General features: G+C 45.4%; 2 protein-coding genes across 4 annotated transcripts in view; both read right to left on the bottom strand.

Moving 5' to 3' along the window:
• Positions 1-983: 983 nt before the first annotated feature.
• Positions 984-7798, bottom strand: LOC121568274 (transmembrane protein 25). Of its 2 annotated transcripts, none has more exons than XM_041878831.2 (9): positions 7362-7798; positions 6042-6148; positions 5498-5851; positions 4912-5202; positions 4562-4696; positions 4422-4455; positions 3897-4000; positions 3612-3692; positions 984-1840 (listed from the first exon to the last, which is right to left on the bottom strand). In XM_041878831.2, exons 1-9 carry the CDS (start codon positions 7412-7414, stop codon positions 1767-1769), a joined length of 1233 nt encoding a protein of 410 aa, XP_041734765.1. In that variant the 5' UTR covers positions 7415-7798; the 3' UTR covers positions 984-1766. The 2 variants fall into 2 exon arrangements, with proteins under 2 accessions (XP_041734765.1, XP_041734766.1); XM_041878832.2 differs by having other exon boundaries at positions 6042-6152; positions 7362-7797.
• Positions 7799-8433: 635 nt separating this feature from the next.
• Positions 8434-21084, bottom strand: part of LOC121567484 (serine/threonine-protein kinase SIK3 homolog) — a 45906-nt gene continuing 33255 nt past the window's right edge. For both annotated transcript variants that reach the window (XM_041877558.2, XM_041877557.2), the window contains 9 exons: positions 15919-16038; positions 15676-15734; positions 15321-15424; positions 14841-15138; positions 12684-13384; positions 12313-12479; positions 11905-12034; positions 11209-11335; positions 8434-10631 (listed from right to left, as the gene is read on the bottom strand). In XM_041877558.2, coding sequence (XP_041733492.1) covers positions 11214-11335; positions 11905-12034; positions 12313-12479; positions 12684-13384; positions 14841-15138; positions 15321-15424; positions 15676-15734; positions 15919-16038 — 1701 coding nt within the window. In that variant the 3' untranslated portion in view covers positions 8434-10631; positions 11209-11213. The remainder of the gene's footprint in view (positions 10632-11208; positions 11336-11904; positions 12035-12312; positions 12480-12683; positions 13385-14840; positions 15139-15320; positions 15425-15675; positions 15735-15918; positions 16039-21084) is intronic.

Consider the following 21084-nt stretch of genomic DNA (forward strand, 5'->3'; position numbering starts at 1 on the left):
ACAAAATGTTGGGGGTCATAACATCGTTTTTCTGGTAAAAATCTACATACAATCACATCTACCCAGTCAGCAGTGTCAGAACCATAAAATATAGGACCGCATCACTTCCTTCTCATCAGTGTCAAATTAACACAATCTGAGATATAATTGTCATATGTAAAGGTCATTACAATTTCCATCAGACTGAGGCTGCATTTCCTCCCACTGGCTCAGCACACTGAAATGGGCCAACACTAGCCTGGGCTCTACTACAGCAGGACCAGTGAACAAGGCCAGCCCTGCACTGTCCCAACTGACCCCCAGCCCTGACCTGCAAAGCCCCAATGTCCTCTGGTGACAGCATTAATATGACAAGAAGACAGACCATTATGTGTAAATCAAGGCCCTAAAAATTGTAAAAGACTCCAGCCACCCTAGTGATAGACTGTTCTCTCTGCTACCGCACGGCAAGCGGTACCGGAGCGCCAAGTCTAGGTCCAAAAGGCTTCCTAACAGCTTCTACCCCAAGCCATAAGACTCCTGAACAGCTAATCATGGCTACCCGGACTATTTGCGTTGTTTATTATCTATGCATAGTCACTTTAACTTTACCTACGTGTACATATTACCTCAATTACCTCGACTAACCGGTGCCCCCGCACATTGACTGTACCGGTACCCCCTGTATATAGCCTCCCTACTGTTATTTTATTTTACTGCTGCTCTTTAATTATTTTTATTTTTGAGTCATTAATTTTTTACTTAACACTTTTTTTCTTAAAACGGTATTGTTGGTTAAGGGCTTGTAAGTAAGCATTTCACTGTAAGGTCTACACCTGTTGTATTCGGCGCCTGTGGCAAATACAATTTGATTTGATTTGATTTGATCCTTCAGTCTCCATCTTAACTATGGTACTTGACAGGGTAAGATTAGTGCCCCTGCTGGTTGAATAAAAACAAAAGCAGAATTTACCATCCATAGTCATATCCATAGTCATATTAATCTTTATTAGATGTATTTTATACACATACACATATGAATACAAATATACATATACACATGTTATATACTTTTAGAGGAATATCTATTGTTTATGTATATATCCATAGAAATATATCAGTTCACATACATTGTTTTGGTCATTCTTATGATATACAAAGAACATTAAGCATTCCGTAATCCAACAGGAGTTCATGGTTATGGTGTGTGATCAACAGACTGTAGTATATGGAGATGTGGTAGGTGTCAGTAAACCATCTAAAGCACTGGTACAGTATACTTCCCACACTGAGTATCGGTTTAGGTTTTTAGAGCCATCTAAATGTATTAACTTGATTCTACAACTGCGCCCTTTGATAATTCAGTCCATGGCAGTCAGAGTTATTAGCCTGGTCCCAGATCTGTTTGTGACATATTGTCACACCAAACAGACAGACAGCACAAACAGATATAGAACCAGGCTACAGATTTATACCTGTCAGCTTGAAATATACTAACCAATCAACATAGGACTTGATATTCTGAGTTTCTGATTTTCACTGAATCAAGTTGGAATGTGATTACCTGCTGTAATAGGTTCATCTAGACAACATCAGAGTGAGATAGCTACCTACAGTATCTTCCTGATAGGTTCCCCTTAGTCTGCGCCTGTTATCATCTCAACATCTCTATTGGTCCTTTTTGAAGACGGGATCGGCTGATTGGCTGACTGGCAGTCGTTCACAGGTTCCTATTGGCCGGTTGCACTGTGGTTTGACCACCCAGTGGTGGGACTGTGGCGTAGTAGTCAGAGCCAGATCTCATCACTGCTCTTGCTGTTCACCTTATAGATGTAGCCCACCATGGGGTACCGGGCAAAGCCTGGAGGGGGTGTCAACAACAACCTTTAAAACAATGTAAGGACTTACACTACCAGTCAAAAGTTTGGACACTCCTACTCATTTCAGGGTTTTTTCTTTATTTGTACTATTTTCTACATTGTAGAATAATAGTGAAAACATCAAAACTATGAGATAACACATATGGAACCAAAAAGTTTTAAAGAAATCAAAATATATTTTATATTTGAGATTCTTCAAAGTAGCCACCCTTTGCCTTGATGACAGCTTTGCACACTTTTGGCATTCTCTCAACCAGCTTCACGAGGTAGTCACCTGGAATGCATTTCAATTAACAGGTGTGCCTTGTTAAAAGTTTATTTGTGGAATTTCTTTCCTTCTTAATGCGTTTGAGCCAATCAGTTGTGTTGTGACAAGATAGGGGGGTATACAGAAGATAGCCCTATTTGGTAAAAGACCAAGTTCATACTATGGCAAGAACAGCTCAAATAAGCAAAGAGAAATGACAGTCCATCATTACTTTAAGACATGAAGGTCAGTCAATACGGAACATTTAAAAAACTTTCTTCAAGTGTAGTCGCAAAAACCATCAAGCGTTATGATGAAACTGGCTCTCATGAAGATAAGTTCATTATAGTTACCAGCCTCAGAAATTGCAGCCCAAATAAATGCTTCACAGAGTTCAAGTAACAGACACATCTCAACATCAACTGTTCAGAGCAGACTGTGTGAATCAGGCCTTCATGGTCAAATTGCTGCAAAGAAACCACTACTAAAGGACACCAATAATAAGAAGAGACCTGCTTGGGCCAAGAAACACGAGCAATGGACATTAGACCGGTGGAAATTTGTCCTTTGGTCTGGAGTCCAAATTGGAGATTTTTGGTTCCAACTGCTGTATCTTTGTGAGACGCGGTGTGGGTGAACGGATGATCTCCGCATGTGTATTTCCCACCATAAAGCATGGAGAAGGAGGTGTTATGGTGTGGGGTGTTATGGTGTGTGGTGACACTGTCTGTGATTTATTTAGAATTCAAGGCACACTTAACCAACATGGCTACCACAGAATTCTGCAGCGATACGCCATCCCAACTGGTTAGGGCTTAGTGGGACTATCATTTATTTTTCAACAGGACAATGTCCCAACACACCTCCAGGCTGTGTAATGGCTATTTTACCAAGAAGGAGAGTGATGGAGTGCTGCATCAGATGACCTGGCCTCCACAATCCCCTGACCTCAACCCAATTGGGATGGTTTGGGATGAGTCGGACCGCAGAGTGAAGGAAAAGTAGCCAACAAGTGCTCAGCATATGTGGGAAGTCCTTCAACACTGTTGGAAATGCATTCCATGTGAAGCTGGTTGAGAGAATGCCAAGAGTGTGCAAAGCTGTCATCAAGGCAAAGGGTGGCTATTTGAAGAATCTCAAATATAAAATATATTTTGATTTGTTTAACACTTTTTTGGTTACTACATGATTCCATTTGTGTTATTTCATAGTTTTGATGTCTTCACTATTATTCTACAATGTAGAAAATAGTAAAAAATAAAGAACAACCCTTGAATGAGTAGGTGTGTCCAAACTTTTGACTGGTACTGTATGTGGTGCACAGTATATACACACAAACGAGAATTATAGGCTCACACACATCCAATAATATATAAACACATTCACACCCTTCGTAACAGCCTGAGAATATGTTACACATTACATTAGTGTGGAAAGTGTAGACTGGGCCAACTCATTTCCATTCGACAGGCAAGCTAACCTTAAACCTCTGAACCCTGTCTTACCCCTAGCAGCGTAGGCAGCAGAAAGATCCTCCTCTTCCTCTCTCATCTTCTCCCCAAGGTGGTGTTTGGCGGCCTCTCGTGCTATAGAGAGACAGCATGGGGATGTAGAGTAGAGTAACAGATGGGACGGAGTCATGGAGAAGACCACAGGGACAGGTGCCAGTGCCCAGGGCACCAAAATGGCCACTCTGTTTCCTGCACCTGTTCTGTAATTGCTTTGCACCATTGATGAGATTTCTGCCTCGGTTCTAATGAGGTATCTGTCTCTCAACAGTAGTGTCTTACCTTTACGCAGGGTGCTGAGGTCGTTGAGTTGCATGTTGGACGGTAGAGACATGTTCTCTCTGGGTAGGTTTATCTTGTCTACCTTCACACTAGGTGATTCGATACTGAAACAAGAATCATGGGGTGTATTCATTAGTGCACACCGTAGCAAACCATAGCGAAATGCTTTGCAACGAAAATGACAGTCTCTTATTGGATAAGTTCAGGTATACCCATCCCCATTCTGGCCTGTTTGCTTCCGTTTGTTTCCTAGTTAATACACCCATGTAAAGTACATTATTATACAGACACTTGCCTTATGTACTGTACTGTAAATATATAAAGAGGAGCATGAATACAATACATAGGTATTACATTTGTCATTTTAGCAGACACTCTTTTCCAGAGCGACTTACAGTAGCAGTGAGTGCATACATTTTCATACTTTTCCCCCTTGTTTTCGTATTCAAAGAAAGACACATTTAGACACATAACTATGCTGACAACTGACACAAACAGACAGACTAACCAAATAATGTACGTTACCATTTTTGCGCCATTATAATCTCGACTGGCTCATCTGAAAAAGAACAGGCACAGACATTCTTCAGAGACTTAAAGCACCTCATTCATTGTATCATCAAAATACAACAGTTCCTCCCACCCTCCTTGCTCCCATGTCTCACCGATGACGGCCTTGCCCTTGTTCTTGTGCAGTAGGCAGAGCACCAGAAGGCTGAGGAAGAGGAGGGTAATGAAGCCCACAGCGCCCCCTGTCAGGATGCCCAGCACCGGCACCTCCACCCTGGACTGGAGGAACTCTGGAAAATACAGAAACAGGGGGCCTATGATCTGGACTGCAGTGAAAAATAGGCTTTTTACACTACTAAGTCTAACCGAGCTGGGCCAAACCAAGCTATGCTCAGCTGGCCTGGTTACGCATCCACCCTTCGCTGAAAAGAAAATATGCAAGACAGTTTGGTTCGTGCCGTCATGATAGTGAGAAAAGGGTAAAAGTGATATTGACATGTCAGACCTGCCAGAGCTAGGTTGCTCTGAGCTGCACCGACACTGTTGCTGGCGTTTACGGAGACGTTCCCTGGTAGGCTGCTCAGGGCGACCCGCAGCGTGTGATTGGTCAGCCAGGGGTAGCTCCGCAAGTCCAGGACGAGGAAGTCTGAAGTGTTTGCCACCAGCTGACCGGACTGGTCCACCCAGGTGATGTGGGCAGGGGGGTTGGACCGTACCAAGGCAAAGAGGACCAGGGAGAGGCCAGGGTCTGAGGTTTCAGTGTAGTGAGCGTTCACACGCAGAATCTCTGGCTGGACTGGGATAGAAAAGGTAGGGGAACAGAACAAATACAGGGAAACTGAGCATCACATCAGTTCAATATACTACTGGGTTTAAATAACCTACTGTAGTGGGGTCATATTGGATATTGATATTAGCACTGTGGCCAATGACAATATCTGAGTAAGCAGAAGGACTGGGGTTAATACTGTATTTGGTTATGTGACCTTAATTCAAGAAGTAAGTGAAACCTTAACAGCCACAACAGATAATCATATAAACACATTCCCACACCACAAAACATCAGTAGATCATTCAACAAGCCTACTCACACTGCACATTGAGGGTGACGGTGGCGTTGTAGCTCTCTCCACTGTGAGGGCTGGAGGCGGCACACACCAGCTCTCTATCCCACTTCCTGGCTCTCAGAGAGAAGGTGCTGTTGTGCTTGGAGTCTGGCTTCAGCAGCCCAGACTCCTCCTGTGATGTCGTCACCACCAGGCGCCCAGGTGTCCGTTTGTCCGACGGCTGTCTCTGTCGCTCCCCGTTGAGGTACCATGTCAGCAGGGGCGGTGCATGAGGATTCCAACCCTCTGATTGGCAGTTGAACTTGTGGGTGACATTCTCTTTCAGTGTTAGTGCAGCTCGATGCCGTCCATCAATTTTGGGTGCATGTTCGATGGCACCTGGATAGAGAAGTTGATATATAAAAAATATGTGCACTTGAAACTCAGTGTCTAATTCAATGTACCTTTCATCGGTTTCTCATGAGAATCTTCATCAACATAACGTAACTCATAAAGAACTGTGTAGTATACTCTGTGAGGTGGTATATTTTCCATCTCTTAGTTTTTGTGATCCAGTCTTGTTACTGACCTGTCCATGCCCAGGCCAAGGTGTGTAGCAGCAGGACAGTGGTGCCTGGACCCTGCCTCAGACACACACACTCCATGCTCGTCCACAGGACCACCAACACACACCTGCTATCTGCCATTACGTGAGCATGCACGCACACGCACACACACACACACACACACACACACACACACACACACACGGGGATAGAGAGACTGGTAGTAAGTGACTGAATAGAGCTATTACACAGACAAGAGAATGCCAAGGAGGTGCACAAACAAACAGACATCCAGACAGAAACAAGACAGGGAAATAGGACAGTGTCAGCTATGGAGAGAGAGAGAGAGAGAACATGGACATATAAGAATTGCATTAGCCCTAGAAAGAAACAAGAAAACACTGACAGAAGGAAAGAGACTGGGACGAAGACAGTAAAAACACACAGGGATAAAGAGTATAGATCACTAAGAGAGACAAAGAGAATGTGGTGAACACAAGTTGAGACAGATAAACAACTAGTGTTAACAGACAATGTCAACAGAGGAGCAGTAGCTTCCTGGGCAATCCATGAAAAGACACAGGAACAGCCAATCAGAAAGGATACAACAGTCGATGAAAGACACAAATAGCCAAACTGCGACGGGGATATAGACACACAATGATGAGCGGTAGAGAAAGAGTTGATTATGCTCTTCACAAATAGACCCTGGCTCTAGAGTATTCAATAATTTGCTGGCGGTCTAACTTTGATTTGTAAGGAGCTGCAGTGTAATGCGCTGATTTGGACACCATCTGAGTAGATCTCTATCAGTAGATGAAAAACACAGGCCTGTTTAAAGGAGAAATCAGTGATTTCACACCACATATATGCAAATCAAATTTGTGAAAAAGCACCAGAAATTACAAACGCCTGATGCTATTAATCACGGATTATCATAGTCACATGATCAATGTGTCAGCGCCTTCCACTAAAGCAGACATGTAAGCATGACATCAATACATAAAGCTGACAGCATGGGAATAGTATTCCCCAAATAAACAATGATGCAGTCAGTCTAGTAAAGAGAAGACTGGAAGCTTATCATAACAAGCACAGGCATGTTGGATTGAAGGGAGTAATGGACAAGAGGAGTGAGACCTCCAGGGCTACTCTGCGCAACACACTAAATCTGCTGTGCAGGGATGCATGCCCAAATACATACACAGCAATGCACACAGCACTGTCTTTCAAACTCAGATACACCAACACACACACGTAACAGTCCTAATCTGTCTTCCCCCATTCTTTATTTTCTCTTTATCTCTCCCTCTTTCTCACACACACACACGTTAGTGTGTTACCTTGGCACAGTCTGCAGATGGTGGTGGGATGATTCAGCCTGTCGGTCCTCCATGCATGCTGGGTAGGGTAGCAGAGGAGACGGGAGGCAGCCCCCCCTGGCTCACTGAACTACACACACGATCCTCTGACTGCAGCGAGCAGCATTTAGTGGCTGACGCAGGCAGTCATGCTGTCGCCACACAGACAACGAGAAGGAGAGAGAGGAAAGAGGGAGAGAGAGGAAAGAGGGAGAGAGAGGAAAGAGGGAGAGAGAGGAAAACAGGACAAGCTACGCAATGCATCTGTCATTTAATGAGCCAGTAACCATGTATTCCAAGGTGTGAGAGAGAGAAAAATGAAGGGATGGATGGAAGGAGTGATGAGGGGGAAAGGTGTCAGTCTACTAAGGCACAGGGACTAGATGTTATCCACTTATCCATTAATCTTGTCAATCTTCCAATCGCAGCCCCTCCCCTATTACATACTATAGGGCTCCTTAGATCTGTGCTCAGCTACCGTTGCCTGAAAAGCCACTGCAGTGCAGCTCTACAGACAGACCAAAGAAGCTGATCACAGAGCACTGCAGCCCTGAGGTAGAGGGATGTAGATCAATAGCTTACCCAATGATCCCCATTCATCCCTACAGTGATTCCTGCGTCAGGGGCAAAGAGGTCCTTTCCTTACCTCTCACAAATACAACTTGTGGAGTTATTCTTCTTACCCATGAGGATTTCAGGTTTGTGCCCCATCTATCACATAGACTGTCAAATCTGGAGTATATGGCAGGGTTGATCATTTTTTAATTCAGTCAATTGTGGAAGTAAACTGAAAGTCAAATTCTAGTGGGAATTTCAGTTTACTTCCTGAATTTGAATGGAACGCAACCCTGCTATAGTGCATAAAGATGTTTATACATGTTTGACCATCATTAAGTCTGCTCCTCAACTACAAGCAGCTGCATTATAATAACTTGTATCATTTGTATTGAGTCAGAAAATCAGTATGACATTCAGACTGACAAAAAACAAGCATAAATACACAGGTGGTATACAGATTCCTTAAATGTATTGAACATCACCCAAACACATTGTCTTTTTAAATTATTTATTTATATATATTTATTTAATTCATTTCAGTTGGTATTCTATTTAATCATCGTTGTTGCACTTTAGTATTTTTGTACTCCCAAAAACAAAATAAACGTTAGAAAAAGAGAACATAGGATACAGGTGCCGAGCAGAGAGCTGGTTTACAGACGATGAGAGGGATGCCAGACAGAAGGACGAGGACAACGATGAGGTGGTCACTCATCAGCAACACACTCACAGTCCCTCGCTGGACCATGGTGCACTGGGAGTCCTACGGACAAGGGAGGGATAAGGGGGCAGATCATTCTCCCACCCCCTCCGCTCACTATCTGAACTGTACATACTGCGTTGCATTCAAACTCAAGCAACCGCTCTGTTTCTGGTCAGTTCCTGATTTCTGAAGCGATGGAGGACTGAATTCGGTATTGGGGCTGGAGTAGGTCTCACTCGCTGATCATGTGACGAAGGTAGGGAACGAGATGGAGATGGAAAAGGGGGGCAGCACATGTGCAGAGTAGTAGTCTCCTCCTTGGATGTGGCCGTAGCGCGGCCAGAGTCGGGTGGAGAGGCAATGTCCATTGTGTGTCGGCCAATAAGGGGGCGACGAGGTCAGAGACGGAGGGTACCACTGCAGATTGGGAAGCGAGAGGAGAAGGGGTCTGTCCATCTCCACCTCTAAATGTCTTACGATGATGATGGTGATGATATGTCAGCTATATTAGTTCCCCTCCGTTTCAATGACTGCATTCCCAGCACCGAACCACCCCATAACCCATTGCCTGCTAAATCTACCCCAGAAAACAGAGAACAATAACAACAACGACGAGATCAATGATTGAAATGATAAAAAAGTAACACAAATAATTACTCTCCTCTTCAAGTGTCTCGATAATAAAACAATAAGAACTTTTTTTATGACAATGAAGGAGACTTCTCCCAGTACTCTTTTGGCAAAAAATCTCAATATTCAGAAGAGAGAAAAAAAAGATCTGAAGACATCCAAAAGCACAAATAATAACAATATAAAAATGCCCCCCAAAAAATGTGATACAGAAATTGCAATTGGGGTCTATACATGGTGTCGCTGTACAGGCGAGGAAGGGGAAGAATGTCTGTTAAAACTACCCACAATGCCACACTGTCACTGACACAAGAGGGGGCAGGGGAGCGATGGGGAGTGGAAAAAGGAGAAGGCAGTATGAGGGTAAACAGGGAGAAGAATAAAAGATAGCTTGAACCGAAAGTGCAGAATTACTTAAGTAATCAAAACGAAAATGTTGTCTTCCTTGCAACACAGAACATTTTTTTTTCCTTTAATAATAATTCTCATTATAATCATAATAACAATAAAACGTATTTTACAGAAAACAGTAATAACAATAATAGTAACAATAATTATTATAATTTCTAGATGAACATTAGCCGTAAAAATGAATTTTAAAAACAATTAAGAAAAAGAACGACAGAACAGGAAATTAAAATAAAAAATGAGAGCTGGTTGTGCTGTGCGATCTCGATGTCACTGAGCTCCATTGTTTTTTTTTAGCGCCCCTGAGCCTGACCCAAACCCACCCCCGCAAGCCCAATGGAATGGGTCACTGAGAGAGAGCCTCATAGGCTCTGAGATCACAGCCCGCTCCGGAATGGTCCACTGGAATACAGTGGAGGGGAGAGGGAGGAGCGGACAGAACCTCACAGGAATCCCCGCGCACAGACTTGGTGTGAATACTTTGGGTTTGTGGCTGAGTGTGTGCATGTGTAAGTTTATGTTATCTATATGTTTTGCCTGTATGAATGTCTGGGACATTGAGGCGCATGAGTTTGTTGCTATGGCAACAGTTAGGGGGGGGGGGTTAAGGGGGGCAGGAGAGCGGGGTGGGACCACAAGGGGGTAGGAAGGAAGAAGTGAATGGGGGAGGCAGAGCCCAATCTATCCAATCGGATGGAAGAGCAGAAATGGAGAGAGCCAATGATGGCAATGCTTGCTAGATGGCTGTGCAGAACAGAATACTGGCATTGGACCCACACCCCTCGCCCAGCCAATCCCCCCCACCCACCCCGGGCTGCAGCCTACAGGCTGCCTGCCCTCCCCAAGGCCCCAGGACTGACGGACAACGCCCCCTCCAGACAGACAATGGCGGTTTGGTGTGATGCTGCTCAACACAGGTGGCTGATATGGACCTTTATACACAGAAGACGCTCCTAGGAGAGAGAGAACACAGAGGGACAGAGTTAACACTAGGGGTGAATCTCAATTGTCTTTCCTTGATTCCTTTTGCCCTCTCTCCTTGCCTCCATCTCAAAATGCATTGAAAGAGCAGATCTGAGGTTCCTCCCCACGGTCCTTCTCTTCCAATGCACTTAGCGAGGAGGTGAGGAATCAAGGTAATACCACCCTCGATATCCCCTAGCTCGGAGCACTAACAGTTCTAGTACTGTGCTTTATCATGTTCACCTCTTGACCAACCAAGTCAGTACTGTGAATGAGAATCATGTCCTAAATGACCAGCCTGGTTAAATGAAGGCTTTAACTAAATGACAAACTGATCTAAGAACAGCATTAACAAACAGTGGCAACGGTGTGGACAACCATTGGTAAAGACAGTCACTGACTGTGTAGACTGAGCGTAGCGTAACAGAGTCATACTGTAGGGTTCGTCCCAAATGGCTCCCGATTCCTTTTATAGTGCACTACTGGTCAAAAGCCCTGGTCAAAAGTAGTGCCCTATATAGGGAAATAGGGTGCCATTTGAGATGCAGACTAAGCCCATGTGCTTACCTGTGTTAGACCCCGGCCTGCTCCATGCTGTACTGCAGGTCTGGGGGTTTGTAGCTATGAAGGATGTTGCTGGTGCAGGATGACGGGTAGCAGACTGCAGCGTGGAGCTCTCCCTCCACGTCACACACTGCCAGGAGAAAAGACACAGATACACAGCCTTTCAGTATGAAGAACTCCTCCATATTCAATGCAGATATTGGTATTTGGTGGGTATTGTGAATGCATGTGTATGATCCTCGTGGCTCAGTTGGGCGGCAGGTTGCCTAGCGGTTAGAGCGTTGGGACAGTAACCGAAAGGTCGCTGGTTTGAATACCCGAGCCGTCAAGGTGAAAATCTGTTGATGTGCTCTTAAGCAAGGCACTTACCCTAAAAGCCGTACTACTATGGGTGACCCTGTAAATCAACACATTTCACTGCACCTATCTGGTGTATTTCACAATAAAATATTATTTAGAACGCCAGGCTTATGGGTTCGATTCCCTTTGGGACCACCAATAGAAAATATATGCACGTACTACTGTAAGTTGCTTTGGATAAAAGCATCTGCTAAAATGGTATATACTATTATACTATATATTAGCAATGTGATCGAGATTATTTTAAAGAGTTCACATTTTATTTAGACCAGACCGAGTGCCACGTTTCACTCACTTTACCCCGTTTAGTGTGTGTGTGTATGTGCACATGACACTGACCTGACTCTTCCCGCTGGTGGAGCTGCTGGCTTCCTGTCAGAGATGATTGGCTGAGGATGTCAGACATGCGGGCGGAGCTCAGAGCCTTGCCAGCCAATAGGCTCATCCCAGACATGGGCTCAGCCTGGTCCTGAGGTGATACAGAAAGACACGTTAAGTACATAAATGCACGCACGCACAGACACACAATGTTCAATTCCAAATCAACCCCTAGTCCCTACCCCTAGGCATGTCATACAGATCTGAAAGGATAGGTGTGAGCAACACGGTCCATCGTGCCCTCAGATAGGCTAGGTAAACTAAGACCTATCCATTGAAACTATCCAATCCTTTGAGATCTACACAAGAGGCTGAGAGATTCTGTAGATTATATTTCTACGGTCCCAGACGGCACCGTGAGAGACTCACATAGGCGTCGTCGCAGGTCTGGATGGTGTGGTGGCGCTGTAGCTGGCCCCGGGGCCGATAGCCGTCCCCCTGGGGGCCCCTGGTGGAGTAACCCACTCCGTTACGGTCAGGCACGCCCTGCTCCATACCCTGCTGCCCCTGGGTCCTGCAGTCAACATGCTCATTGTCTGGAAGGGGGAGGGAGGGAGGGATTACTGAAGTTGCTAAGTTAACAATGTAGAACGTAGTTTGCGTGACCGAAGCAGGAGTGTGTAAAAAGCATGTGAATATCAGCATACAGGGATATGAAAGCTGTTTGAGACCATAGAAATAGAATCTACAGAATCGAAATAGTCATTCTATTCCTGTGGTTGAGTCTGCTTGGCCCTTACCTCTGGTTGTGGTGGTGCTCCTCATGTAGGCGTGTCTGTGTGTTGGGGAGTTGTAGGGGGGCGTCCCTCCCCGGGGGGGGCCCAGCAGGTCATGGCCGTCCCCACAGCCTTGGGTCTTGGCCAGGAGGCCCTCATGGTAGCCGGGCGGCAGGTTATCCTCCTCCATGCTCTCCGAGTGGGGCAGGCTGGGGGGCTGGGCGTCTGGGGGCCTGATTTGGAGGTGGTGGTGATAAGAGCTCCCTGGCTCCAGAGACTCCCCTTGGCCGAGCTGGCGCAGCAGCAGCATTTCCGTGTAGTCCTGGGGCACGTTGGGGGGCGTGGGGGGTGCTGGCCGAGGGCTCTGCCTCTTCAGCAGGGAGGCCAGGTCCTGGGGGGGCAGGCGGGGGTCGGCGTGGCCCGTTAGGGAGTGGCGGGGGGAGAGGAGACCCTGTAGGGTGGGGGTGATGTGTTGCTGGGGCCGGTACTCCAGGGGGGTGGGGGAGAGGAGAGCCTGCTGCAGGGCAGAGGGGCTCCCGTAGCCCCCACCTCCGGCCCCACCGACCACCCCACCCTGGTAGCCCTCCATCCCTGGCACCTTGAGGGAGGTCCCCTGGAGGTAGGGGTTGTAGCCCCCCACCACCCCCGATGGCCGAGACCCCTCGCCGAACAGATGGGGGTTGAAGGCGGCCTGGTCGTATGTGTTGAACCGTCCGAGGCTGCGACTGGGGAGGGAGGGACCAGGGGAGAGGGGGGATAGTCAGCTAATGCCACTAACAACAAAATGTTTCATCCAAGACAAACTCTTGCAAATACTGAGAGAGTTCTGAGAGGAAAAAAACTAATACACCATTGAGATAAAGTATTTTGGATTAAGGGAGTATACAATAAATAAATGAGTTATTTATAAACAGGTGAGAGAAGTATGACAAAACACAAAATATGTCTACGTGATTCTAACACGACAATACAATTCTACATGTTCTTCTACATCTTAATTACAACACTTTGACCCACTATTATGGGTCATAATCAGCACATAAAACCTTCCGGATTAAAGGTCACAAGTCCACTGAGGGGTGTGCAAGTAATCATGGGAAATACATACACAAATTCTGTTGCTTTGCCACAGGAAATGACAGGAAAATCAAATGAGGTAACCGCCAAGCTTGTCACCCCCTCTCAGTGAACGTGGTCTAGGCTAAACATAGAAATACAACACACAGACTGTTGGTTGTAGAAATTCCCAGTTCCTACAGTGTTGCTACCAGCTGGAGTGACACTTCTAGCACTAGTATTCATCTCACCACCTACGTCCATTTAGTCAGCCAATCTCAGTGGAGGATTCAGCGGTGACATGTCTTCTTTTTCAGCCAAGTAGGTTTTTGGGGTTATCAAAACACTTTGGTAACAATGGTATTTCTCAATGTAAAAACCCACAAGAATTTGTCTGAAATCCACTAACCTATCAGGTGTAAGACCCTCTGTGTCCCTAAATAGCAGGGGCGTCAAACAAATGTTGCGCCGCAGGTTGCATTCGGTCTTCACAGAGGCCCCGAGGGCCGCACCTAATATTGATTATATTTCCTCGCAGTCAAAATGTGCAAAAGATAACATAACCCTCTATTTTTTTTTCTCCCTGACTGTCTAGCTTTCGTTTTCGAAAGGGCTGTATTGAATAGTCTTACGGGTCTGTTTGTTTGATACTCCTGCTATATAGAGTACTTTTGACCAGGGCACATGGTCAAAAGTAGTTCAGTATATAGTGAATTGGCTGCCATTGAGGATGCACCTTGTGCTGCCTCTAAACCCCCCCCTCCCTCCCAAATAATACAAGCCCAAAACTAAAATATTCACACCACGGGCAACACGGTTTATAAAACTGTACTGTGAGTGAGTTTTGGGCTCAGGAACATGGCTTCCTAGGGTTGACCGAGGTATGAGAGACTGAAATGTACAATAACTGAACATGATGAAAACTAAATGTGTTTTTTATTTTAAATAGATGAAATGGAGGTATTCACAGTGTGAGGACATGCGAGAAAGTCCAAAACACAGAGTTGAAGAACATGAAAGTTTAAGAAAAGTGATGGCAGGAAAAGAAAAAGTGAAATCAATAAGTGCAAAGGGAAACAGCCATGACGGGTCAGACCCACAGGCCAGCAGCAGCGTGAAGGTCACCTGTGGGTCTCGGCGTTGTCTGCGCTCAGCTGCTTCCCCAGGACCCGGTGGGTGCACGGCGTGGAAAGGAAAGCCTGCTGCTGGCGCTGAAGGGCCCCGCCCCCTCCCAGCTCCACCTCCTGCACCTGGATAGTCACCTGCTGCTGGGGCATGGGGACGCCCCCGCCACAGGAGGAGGAGCTGGGCTGCTGCTGCTGGGGGGGCAGGGTGACGGGGCGGAGGCCGCAGGGGGGGGGACTCCCGCTGGAGGGCTGGTAGAGGGCGGGGGCGTGCTGGTACTGCACCACTGATGGCACACCTGGGGGGAGGAGGGAGAGATCAGTCAGTCAGGAGAGAGCTACTGTACCTACAAACGGGTTATTTCAACCATCACTTAATCCTAATAAGGGATCCTTAACAATTTAGTCATATTGACTTATCATTCAGTCCTTTAGTCCAATAAAAAGACAAGTAAGGCTAAGGGGTGGAGTTAGAACTCACCATGCCCCTGCATCATCGCTGTTGGAGGGGGACTCTGATTGGGCTGTCTGAACAGGTGGTTGCTGGGATGTGTAGGCGGTGGGCTGGAGGGCTGGATATGCAACCTGAGGGAAGGGAGAGAACAGACAAGGATGTAAGTAACACTCAAATCAATAGAGTTGCACAAAAGCCTGGCTTGTTGGTAGAGCTTCTCTGAGCTAAACTCCATGTGTTTAGCAGACTATTGCCATTGAGTGTGTTATTTTGAACCTAAGTGCCTAAAAATAAATGCTTGTTTTTAGTCGCTAATGATTATCATTAGTCTCTCGCTCAGAGTGTGCGGGTGCTGACAACTCAGGGTGCGTGTTGTTCTCACCTCTGGAGCTGGTGGGTAAGATGACTGGGCTGGCACTCGCCGTGCCCTAAAGACAGGGCCTGCAGAATGGAGAGAACGATTCAGCCAATGGAAAAACAATTTAGGAACGCATAATGGCATGTGTTTACAGAAAAGGGTCATAGTGACTGGCATCTGCTGGTGTAGAAAACACTGCTCCCGCTGATACGAACCATGCAGTGTATGTATGTGTGTGTGTGTCCATGTAGTGTGTATCGCAGTGACCTGTATCTGCTGGTGTAGAATCTGCTGCTCCTGCTGGTACAGGAAATGTTGTTGTTGTGTGTGCTCCAGCAGCCTCTCGTCCTGTGGGCAAGCGTACATCTTCTGCAGCTGCTCACACTCCTGGTACACATACGCGCACAAACACACAACAAACATATTGTCGTTAGAGACCACACAAAGAAAGACAGTGGAACCCGAAATATAATGAATAGCATTATTTGCTGTCGCTTTCACTCAGAATACCCCATCCAACGATAATCGATTCAAATCAATTCTTTGTCTCATGTCAAAAGGCCATTTCCTTCTTATGTACAGTTGAAGTCGGAAGTTTACATACACTTAGGTTGGAGTCATTAAAACTTGTTTTTCAACCACTCCACACATTTCTTGTTAACAAACTATAGTTTTGGCAAATCGGTTAGGACATCTATTTTGTGCATGTCACAAGTAATTTTTCCATCAATTGTTTACAGACAGATTATTTCACTTATAATTCACTGTATCACAATTCCAGTGGGTCAGAAGTTTACATACACTAAGTTGACTGTGCCTTTAAACAACTTGGAAAATTCCAGAAAATGATGTCATGGCTTTAGAAGCTTCTGATAGGCTAATTGACATAATTTGACTCAATTGGAGGTGTACCTGTGGATGTATTTCAAGGCCTACCTTCAAACTCAGTGCCTCTTTGCTTGACATCATGGGAAAATCAAAAGAAATCAGCCAAGACCTCAGAAAAAAATGTGTAGACCTCCACAAGTCTGGTTCATCCTTGGGAGCAATTTCCAAACGCCTGAAGGTACCACGTTCATCTATACAAACAATAGTATGCAAGTATAAACACCATGGGACCACGCAGCCGTCATACCGCTCAGGAAGGAGACGCGTTCTGTCTCCTAGAGATTAACGTACTTCGGTGCGAAAAGTGCAAATCAATCCCAGTACAACAGCAAAGGACCTTGTGAAGATGCTGGAGGAAACAGGTACAAAAGTATCTATATCCACAGTAAAACGAGTCCTATATCGACATAACCTGGAAGAAGCCACTGCTCCAAAACCGCCATAAAAAAACCAGACTACGGTTTGCAACTGCACATGGGGACAAAGATCGTACTTTTTGGAGAAATGTCCTCTGGTCTGATGAAACAAAAATAGAACTGTTTGGCCATAATGACCATCGTTATGTTTGGAGGAAAAAAGGGGGTTGCTTGCAAGCGAAGAACACCATCCAAACCGTGAAGCACGGGGTGGCAGCATCATGCTGTGGGGGTGCTTTGCTGCAGGAGGGACTGGTGCACTTCACAAAATAGATGGCATCATGAGGAAGGAAAAGTATGTGGATATATTGAAGCAACATCTCAAGACATCAGTCAGGAAATTAAAGCTTGGTCGCAAATGGGTCTTCCAAATGGACAATGACCCCAAGCATACTTCCAAAGTTGTGGCAAAATGGCTTAAGGACAACAAAGTCAAGGTATTGGAGTGGCCATCACAAAGCCCTGACCTCAATCCTATAGAAAATTTGTGGGCAGAACTGAAAAAGCGTGTGCGAGCAAGGAGGCCTACAAACCTGACTCAGTTACACCAGCTCTGTCAGGAGGAATGGGCCAAAATTCACCCAACTTATTGTGGGAAGCTTGTGGAATGCTACCTGAAACGTTTGACCCAAGTTAAACAATTTAAAGGCAATGCTACTAAATACTAATTGAGTGTATGTCAACTTCTGACCCACTGGGAATGTGATGAAATAAATAAAAGCTGAAATAAATAATTCTCTCTACTATTATTCAGACATTTCACATTCTTAAAATAAGGTGGTGATCTTAACTGACATAAGACAGGGAATTTTTACTCGGATTAAATGTCAGGAATTGTGAAAAACTTAGTTTAAATGTATTTGGCTAAGGTGTATGTAAACTTCCGACTTCAACTGTATATTTGATGGACAATAAAGCTTTTTGAATTTAATTGAATCCATTTCAGAGTTCATGAGGTTTGTATATAAGGCATGTTGTCCTTCCTTACACTTCTAAAATCGTTGTTAACGCCATAATACAGACAGGTTCTGAAATCGTCAATATAGAATTTTCCCTATTACTTTGTTGTGCACTGTTAAAATGACCTTGGAGATCCCTCCGCTACTTCTCTAGTGCTAGTCTCTCATCACAGCCTTGACATTAAACTTTTAAATCGATTAGCTGATATCTAGCCTGGTCCCAGATCTGTTTGTGCTATCCTTTTGGCATGACAAAGAGTTGACATGATAGCACAAACAGATCTGGGACAAGGCTAGCTGATTTGGTTCTGGGTGCCGAGATGACTTTAGCTCTGACTGAGGGCAAAGGTGCCGTCAACATCAATGGCAGCTGATTTTGTGTTGACGCTCACCACCGTGACCCAGCAGCCTAGTGTTTACTCTGACCATATCACCATCTGAAACTTGAGTCTGTGAGATTACCCCTAATTACCGCCCTAGTGACGCCAGCACCCTAGGCTAGTCCCAATATCCCCTTCAACCTGCCTTTAAGCCCTCTATATCCATCCTGCCTTTGCCAGGGACCTCTAACCTCTTGATACCCACCGCGCTGCCCCCACCTTGGATCTATGCCTATGACATACTGACTCTATGGCTAAAGCAGTTCAGTGTCTCAATCAAACACTACACGATCTGTCCTTTAAATGTGTATGGAATCAAACTAATTGAAGGTTAAGTGGGAGTAAGTGGATGACAACGGACACTTGTTCACACTTGGGCATCTACAGCCTGTACATTTATGTAGGCTGCTGTCTGCACAATTAGGTGCAGAAGGAAGATACAATAAAACAGAAGCATATGTGGTAAGGCAGGACAATGCTTAGGAGCTGCAGTGCTTACCCAAATAAGTAACGTTTGTTTTTGGTAAGTTACATATTTCAATATAGTTCAGCCAGCCTCAGCGTTGTGTAGAGGTGCAGGTGAGAGAATGTAGAAAACAGCTGGACAAAAAAAGCTGGAAAAAGTACATTGATGACTTGTTCTTTACATGGAAAAATACTGAATGAAGTTAAAAATGTCTTTGGTGTCTGGGAATGGTAGAATGGTATGGTTTCTGGGAAAAGAAGATGAATGGGAGAGAGGGGTCTTTAAGTATACATACTAAGCAAGAACAAACTTGCGTTTTGGTGTCTGCACCCCATCTCTACATTGGTAGATACAATGGAGCAGGTAGGTACAGGGTAAGGCAGGACCAGCAGGATCAGGTGGGTAGGGTAAATAAGGACCAGCAGGATCAGGTGGGTAGGGTAAATAAGGACCAGCAGGATCAGGTGGGTAGGGTAAATAAGGACCAGCAGGATCAGGTGGGTAGGGTAAATAAGGACCAGCAGGATCAGGTGGGTAGGGGAAATAAGGACCAGCAGGATCAGGTGGGTAGGGTAAATAAGGACCAGCACGGATGTGAGAGAATGAGAATTAAGAGGCATATAAAACGATGGGATCTCAATGAAGAGCCAGTTAATGTGTTTCACACCACCTGGAACTTCCAGAGGTAAAAGTAGAGCACTTGGCAAGCGATCTAGCTACGTGCGTTTGCAAGTGATTGTATTGTGACAAAGGCATTAATTGAATCACAGTAAGACCCGCTCTTTTCCCCGAATGCATTAACAAAATACTTTCCAATGAGGCCAGACTGTTTGGTATGACGATAGAGGACGTCAGGGGCCAGGCATTAAACACCAGTACAGTACCAGGTGGAGATGTACACACTGACTCTACACCGAATCTACTCTAAAGAGGCTCAGTCTCTGAATCTAACCCAGCACGTCTGTCCTTTCACTGTGTATGAAAACAAACTAAGAGGAAGTACGTGGAAAGTAAGTGGATGACGTCAAGGGAGGCTTGTGTGGCATTCACACTTGCGCCCCAGGGGTTGTGGGCAGTCTATGTAGGAGCAGCAGGTAGATACATTGGAGCAGGTACAGGGTAAGGCAGGACTAGGCAAGACTATGCTTAGGAGCTGCAGGTAGGGGTAAATCAGGACTAGTCTCTCGTGAAAGAAGAAAACATAAAAATGCTATGTCTTTCGGGAGGCTGTGAGATGCATTCGGAAAGCATTCTGACCCCTTTACTTTAGCCACATTTTGTTATGTTACAGCCTTATTCTAAAATAGTTTATTGTTTTTTTCCCTCATCAATCTACACGCAAAGCAAAAACAGGTTTTCAGAAATGTTTGCAAATGTATTAAAAAAACTGAAATATCACATTTACAGAAGTATTCAGACCCTTTACTCAGTACTTTGTTGAAGCACCTTTGGCAGCGATTACAGCATTGAGTCTTCTTGGGTATGACGCTACAAGCTTGGTACACCTGTATTTGGGGAGTTTCTCCCATTCTTCTCTGCAGATCTTCTCAAGCTCTGTCACGTTGGATGGGGAGCGTCGCTGCACAGCTATTTTCAGGTCTCTCCAGAGATGTTCGATCGGGTTCAAGTCCGGGCTCTGGCTGGGCCACTCAAGGACATTCAGAGACTTGTCCCCAAAGAGTTCAATCTTGTTTTCATCAGACCAGAGAATCTTGCTTCTCATGGTCTGAGAGTCCTTTAGGTGCCTTTTGGCAAACTCCAAGCGGGCTGTCATGTGCCTTTTACTGAGGAGTGGCTTCCGTCTAGCCACTCTACTATGGTGGAGTGATGCAGAGATGGTTGTATTATTATTTTGTGTGATCCAATTGACATTTTAGTCATTTAGCAGACACTCTTATCCAGAGCGACTTACAATTAGTGAGTGCATACATTTTTCATACTGGCCCCACGTGGAAAACGAACCCACAACCCTTGCGTTACAAGCGCCATGCTCTACCAACTGAGCTACTAAAGGGCCAATCCTTCTGGAAGGTTCTCCCATCTCCATAGAGGAACACTGGATCTTTGTCAGAGTGACCATCGGGTTCTTGGTCACCTCCCTGACCAAGGCAATTCTCCCCCGGGCGGCCAGCTCTAGGAAGAGTATTGGTGGTTCCAAACTTCTTCCATTTAAGAATGATGGAGGCCACTGTGTTCTTGGGGACCTTCAATGCTGCAGACATTTTTTGGTACCCTTCCCCAGATCTGTGCCTCGACACAGTCCTGTCTCGGAGCTCTACGGACAATTCTTTCGACCTCATGGCTTGGTTTTTGCTCTGACATGC

Source organism: Coregonus clupeaformis, chromosome 6 (assembly GCF_020615455.1).
Source record: "Coregonus clupeaformis isolate EN_2021a chromosome 6, ASM2061545v1, whole genome shotgun sequence".
NCBI lineage: Eukaryota > Metazoa > Chordata > Actinopteri > Salmoniformes > Salmonidae > Coregonus > Coregonus clupeaformis.